Here is a 6,835-nt window from a genome sequence, read left to right as displayed (position 1 = left end):
CTGAATACTTATGACCATGTGATATTTCAGTTTTTCTTTTTTAATAAATTTGCAAAAATTTCTACATTTCTGTTTTTTTCTGTCAAGATGGGGTGCTGAGTGTACATTACTGAGAAATAAAATGAACTTTTTTGATTTTTGGAAAATGGCTGCAATGAAACAAAGAGTGAAAAATTTAAAGGGGTCTGAATACTTTCCGTACCCACTGTATGTATGTAATATATATATATGGCTGGCCTGGTTGTATACTCAGGAAAGATTGTGATGGACGGATTTAGCCGGAGTAGTGGCTAAATCGAATATTGACAACATATTTCTGTGGTTTTTACATGGTTTGAATTTGGTTGTGGCTCCATGGGGCTTTATAGAACCATGATAGAGAAAGATCAAGAGGTGAATTTGTGCATTATACTATGTCAATTAGAGCAAGCCAGGCAGCCTTCTGTGTTTGAGAACTGCGCGGTTATTTTTGGGGTTTTTTTAAATAATCGCCCACTAGAAGGCTGCAGTGCCGCAATAACCAGCCTAGTTAAAATGAACGGAATGACACAAAAAAAAGATTAGTTAATTTTAATGAACGAGATTTGGTGACTCGAGTCTTTCAGAAGAGTGACTTTTCCCATCACTAGTGAGATAATGCGTGTTAGAGGAGGAGCCACTCAAATATTTGCAGCAGCGGCCCCTGGGCCCCAGCCAATTCTCTCAAGTTTTTACTAGCAGTTACATTTTACCTATAGTTCATTATTGACCCGAACAAATAGAAATTATAACTATAGGTAAATCTTATAAAAGAGTATTTATCTATATTCACTTATATTTCAAAAATACAAATGTATCAAAACTAAAAAGAAATTTGGCCCCAAACAAGCCCACAGAACGGCAGTTCTGTACAGATAGGTCTACAGTAGGATGGCAGAACTTGCCCTATGCATGTATGCCAAGCTGTGTGTGAGTAGGCTACACATTTCAGCTTATGAATGGTGTTTTGTGTTATAATTGTTTGTTGCACATTTTAATGCCTTGATGATGGGGTTGGGGGCTCCCACTCCCACTTAGAGCACTGTGGCTCAAGGTCAGCCATTTACACCATCATGATGGATGATAGCGCCCTGTCCAGAGCCAAAATATAGAAACACATTTCCTCAGTTTCAGGTAGTCAAAGCTAAGCCAGGCAGACAGTAACAAAGTGGTACTGTGCTTAAGTACATAAGGTATTTGTACTGAACTTGAGTGTTTTGTTTTTCATGCCACTTTCTACCACATCTCAAAGGGATATTGTACTTTTTACTTTATCTGACAGCTTCAGTTTCTAGTTACTTTACAAAAAATGTATGAAGAGTTAAAAAAATAGGATGTTTGATATAAATTAAATTACTTAACAGTTTATACAACTCCAGCTAGTAGAATTAGGCTAATTGACAGAAATTAAATTGGCTACTGTTTTGGTATTAGTCATTTTTCATGTAAAAACCTTTGACGGTTCCAGCTTCACAAACGTGATGATCTGCAGCATTTTGACTTTTGATTATTTTAATGTAGGCCTATTTTTAATCATTATGAGGTTTGGCATAATGCATAATAAAAACTATCATTAATTGCTGTCTGATACAAAATAGTTCAACCACATTAATGCATGAGGAATAATGATCTAATATATAATACTATAACAGTCATAGGGGACATTTTTCTTTCTACTCTGAGTAGGCTGCTTTTATTTTTAATAGGCTACTTCTACATTGTCCTGCTTGTAGCCTACTTACATACTTTTGGAGTGTATATTGGAGAGTTTTTGACTGCATCAATAATCACAAAAATTTGACTTTCTTGACTTGCAAAATTATATTTTAAATTGACCAACATCATATGCGCAATTCAGGGCTCAATTCTAACAGGATGAAAAAGATAAGTTCTCTCTTGCCATTGACTACCGTGCATGTTTTTTCTGAAATAAGGTCCCATGGACAGAAGCGTGTGACTTAGGCTCTCTATACAGCTGAACCGAAGCCGTGTTTACCGGCTTTCCAGGGCCCGCCCTACTCTGCTTCTTATTGCATTGTTATTGGCTAGTAGTCCTTAACTTGGTACTGCACATGTGCAACTCCCAACAAAGATCTTTTAGAAGTGAGATGTATCACTCCATAGCTAAAACGGAGCGTTCAACACACAGGATGAAAAGAGGAGCTGCAGCAATGTGCAGTATGAAATACGGTGTCTTTTGAAAATTAAACCATGAAAATTATGAAACTCAGAATGAGCATAATATGACATATAAAGTTTAGACCCAGGTTAAAAGCACGGTCCCTAGTTTCCCTGCAGTCAGTGGAGTGCTTTCATGAAGACTCTCCTGTGTATCAGTATGTCTAGGATTATGCAGTGGGGCATGAACAGGATCAGAGTTAAGAGTAAGATGTTCAGAGTCAATATTTTTACAATCACACCTACAGGTTTGATTTAGTTACACTTGGTTTTTACACTCTGTTTTTAACACCAACTCCTTATCAACTGAGAGTCAAATATATGGATTTGACTCTGTGTGGAATTTACTCTACATTTACTCAAACTTTGCTAACACCAAAAATGTAACTCTTCTCAATTTGCTTTGTAAATGGCTGTAGTTATATATTCTTGTTATCCAAAGAACTTTACAAGGTTTTGCCTCTTACTCACACATTCAATTTGGGGTTCAGTGTCTTCCCCAAGGACAGCTCGACATGGACAGGAGGTGGGGAGGATCGAACTGCCAGAAGGTGATCAGTGGACGACCTGCTCTACCTCTTGAGCCTACCAACAGCTGTCTAGCCGACTAACATGCAACAGCTGACTACAACAGGCGCACTGCTAAAACGTTCCAGGTTTGCGAGGAGGAGACATAAATAGGATTTTTTCACAGTAATAGTTTGGGTCATAGTGTGTACCGAACCAAGGAAGTCGTAAGCCGGAACCATCATCCTATTCAAATGGCCAAAGTTATTTTATTGAACAGTAGACACTTCAGTCACAAGTGGCAATTATAAGTAAGCTAATGTATTAATAGTAAATGCTAAAATGTAATGTAAATCTAGCACAACAGGAGCACAAGTAGAGGAGAGTTAGCAGTGGTGTGTTTTATTTCTTATACATTTTCATTTGTTGAGGGATAATGTGGTATTTCTTATTTCAGAAATTACATAGTGTCACTGTGTTGAAGGTCAATTCCAGCGTCTGATCGACAGTTGGTTTGTTTGCAGCCTGTCTAATTGTCTGACTGCTTGTTTTTCCCCCCGTTGTAACTATGTCAGCGTCATGCCAGATATCATCAATTGCTTTGGTAGTTGCAATGTTATCATTGGTAGAAATGATGGCAAAAACTACAAAAGAGGGCTTAAGTTTTAATCAACTGTAACTATCCCTGAATGTCCTCAGTGTGCAAAGTGAGATTAAAAAACACAGTGAGATGAAGTGCTTGTGTTTACCTGTTTTACCCTTAAATAAGCAGTGCTGAATTAAAATTGACAAGACTTATAACCTAATATACACAGAGTTATCAGTTTATTAGATACACCTGTACAGTCAGGTACTTTTAATATTTTGTTTCTTGGACAACATTGTAACCACATTACTTCCATCTCAGTTTGATGATCAGTGTGAGTAAGTGTGTGTGGTGGTGTAAAGCTCCATAGGGCAGACTAGGGCTTGAAGGTTGTATGTCACAGAGGTTTTGACATCCAAACTAGGGGCACTAAAATGTGATCTTCCTATCAAGAGCCTCCCCACACAATCACTTATGATACGATAAGAAGTACTTAAACATACACATAGGACAGCCAACAGGTAAGACAGAAGGAAAAGACATACACATCTCAAAGAAATACAGATAAGGGCATAATAAATAGCATAAACATCAATGTGACTGTGCTAGTGGTTATATATGGCATGAACACCAACATATTCAAGAACAACAACATTACCACAATCCTCAGCACAAGCACCGTTCCTTCCCAGAACAGAACAGACATTTAACTTTGAGGTGGTGGTAGTTTTCTTTGAATAAACACCAGGTATAAAGCCTTATTTTCTGTTGATTATTAAATATGAACAGGTGAGCTGGGCTTGGTTGCCTCAGTCTTTATGTGGAAAACTGTCTCAATGTGAAATTCAACCGCATTATTACAACACAAGACGTAGTGTTAGAGTGTAGTTACTCTGTTTATTCTTAAAATACTTAACTTACAGGCACAATATGTACATAGGCCTACTGTTTGTTCCAACAGCTTCTTAAAAACACAAGACCTGCCCCGCAGCAATCAGCTGACAGACAGTTAGAGACCAGCTGGTCAACACAGAGGAGCCTTTAGCAGGTTATTCTCTCAGGACGGAAGACAAATCCTGAGCTAAAGAATGGTGAATATTAGAGTTACATTCATCAGGGGAATACAAAATAAATAGAATTAAAGACATTTAATGCTGCTCTGTGTCTGCTGGATATGTAAACTATTTGCTAACATCTTAATAACTATAATAACACTATAAGGTGATCACATGTCCGTGTGTCTTTACAGCTTGTTCTGCTGCCTCTAAGTTGCTTAAAGAAAAGTATGCAGTTTTAAAACTTTAAAAAAGCATTGGCTAATTTCAAAATTTCAGTTTAAAATCTTCAGTATTCTTGGTAAATAATCTGGTAGAAATTCATGCACAAACGGTGTCACATAGCCTATGCCAACAAATACTTTTTATTATAGGTGATGAAATGAAGACTTTAAAAATAATTTTGTGACTGACCTAAAGCTTGGGCTACGTGTTCTACAGCAGTAAAACCTTTTACAGAACATAAATGATAGGCCTGTGTTTCAATATAGAGAGTACGTCCGTTCTCATGCTGGTGTGCTGCAGTTTACCTCTATGTTGTAGCTCTGTAGAGTCGCCAAAGCGCTGTCTTGCTCTCCCGTCTCCATTTGCTCTATGATGGCATTTAAATCCATTTTCATCGCCATCGCAGCTTCCTCTTGAATTCACTGTTAAAGAATGCCTCTGTGTTTGTGTATCTGTCACGCAGATTGTTAAGGCCTACGCGCTATCGTTTGTCACCACACACAGATGACTGCACGGTGTCTGAATCCCGACCAGCCGGTAAGAAGCAATTAACGGAGAGGATTAGTGCAAGCGAACTGCTGCGTTCAAGTGTCCCAGGGAAAGACGGAAGAAACGTATTTCCTGATCAAAGTATTTGCATAGGCCAATTGGTGGGAATTTACGAACTTTTATTGAATAATAATAATGGAAGGAAAAATAAACCCACGTCACTATAGCCTATATAGCAGATATTTTGATATGTCACAGAAGAAAAATAATATGTGTAATTAATAATGACTGAATTCCGTTTAGCTACTTTAGTTTTGGAGTCCTGGTATTGTCCTTACTCCCTGTCAGGCTTTCATGGTGTACTGGTCAAATGTACCGTAACCTCCTGTTTATATAATTATACAAAAATAATCAAATTATAGTTAATACCTGACTAGGAAGGCATTGAAACCTAGTGTATATACAATGAACATCTGTAAAATAATTTTTAAAGCTCCTCCTCCTTAATTTCTTTTTCTGTGGTCCTTACTATTTGCTTTGCTCCCTTCACCTATTTGTACAGTACTCTTGTGTGAGAGGTGGGTGTCATTTCTGCATTTATAGGTGGAACAGTTTCTTCACTGCAACTATCAATTTATACAGTATATCAAAGCTACTAGGCCAAAGTTAAATTCTAAAACAATGCATGTTCATTGGACAAGACCAATAAATCTGTCCATTATAACAGATGTGAAGAGGAATGATGTGTTAATTACACCAAAGCAAACCGTACTTCATATCATAAACTTGAGTTTGTTATTGACATTACAGTTTGCCTTACAGTAAAATATCATGTTGTGTTGATGCTTAAGGGGAATATGATGGTTATACAATTGCACTGCACGTGAATGTGCATAAACATGTGTCATAACTGTGCCTGACTTCCTTCCTTTTGCTACTTTTGATGTCAAATAGCACCAAAGCTAACGTTAGAAATGTTCACTTGTAGTTTGAGGACATTTTTAGCCACATCAGACATGTAATCCTTGAAATGCACACAACACCAACAGAACACCTTTTTTGGACTTGAGTTGGACAAAATGGCTTGAAAACTTGAGAATGCACAAGCGCCACACACCCTCAAAAGTACAGGTTTTGTTTAGTTTGTAAAGTGCTTGTAAAAGATTCAAGAAGTTGAACAGTAAATAAATTCAGTATAACAAATCAAAAACGATGAGACTTCATATCAGGAGAAAATTAACAATCTTGCAGAGTGGTGGAGAACAACCTACTACTCAACATCAGCAAAACCAAGGAGAGAAAGACACACACTCATGTCTACATCAGTGGAGCTGAGGTGGAGCAGGTGAACAGTTTCAGGTTTCTGGGAATCAGCACTGAGAGAGAACCTGACATGGTCATCTTACATCTCCACGCTGGTGAAGAAAGCTCAGAAACGACTGTATGCCATGCCAAGTTCTTGTCAGCTTTTACAGAGGAGCAATAGAATCATCCTGACTGGAAACATCACTAACATGGGATGTGCACGGCTCAGGACCGGAGGGCTCTGCAGCGGGTGATTCAAACTGCTCAGAAGATCATTGGTACCCATCTCCTGAGCATCAGTGATATCAGTGAGGTGTCTACGCAGAGACCAAAGGATACTGAAGGACAGTACCCACCCAGCCACAGCCTGTTCACCCTGCTGCATTCTGGGAAGAGATATAGAAGTTTCTGCTGCCGCACCACCAGACTGCAGAGCAGCTTTTCCCCCCAAGATATCAGACTCTTAAACTCT

At 38.3% G+C, this 6,835-nt stretch overlaps 1 protein-coding gene across 2 annotated transcripts in view; it reads right to left on the bottom strand.

The window, feature by feature from the left end:
* The window catches only part of ric8a (RIC8 guanine nucleotide exchange factor A), a 35,672-nt gene extending 30,556 nt beyond the window's left edge, over nucleotides 1-5,116 (bottom strand). For both annotated transcript variants that reach the window (XM_046036372.1, XM_046036373.1), the window contains exon 1: nucleotides 4,875-5,116. In XM_046036372.1, the coding sequence (XP_045892328.1) occupies nucleotides 4,875-4,970 (96 nt within the window). In that variant the 5' untranslated portion in view covers nucleotides 4,971-5,116. The remainder of the gene's footprint in view (nucleotides 1-4,874) is intronic.
* Between the last annotated feature and the right edge of the window lie 1,719 nt (nucleotides 5,117-6,835).

Source organism: Micropterus dolomieu, linkage group LG22 (assembly GCF_021292245.1).
Source record: "Micropterus dolomieu isolate WLL.071019.BEF.003 ecotype Adirondacks linkage group LG22, ASM2129224v1, whole genome shotgun sequence".
In the NCBI taxonomy this organism is placed as follows: Eukaryota; Metazoa; Chordata; class Actinopteri; order Centrarchiformes; family Centrarchidae; genus Micropterus; species Micropterus dolomieu.
This window is presented reverse-complemented; position numbering and strand designations above follow the sequence as displayed.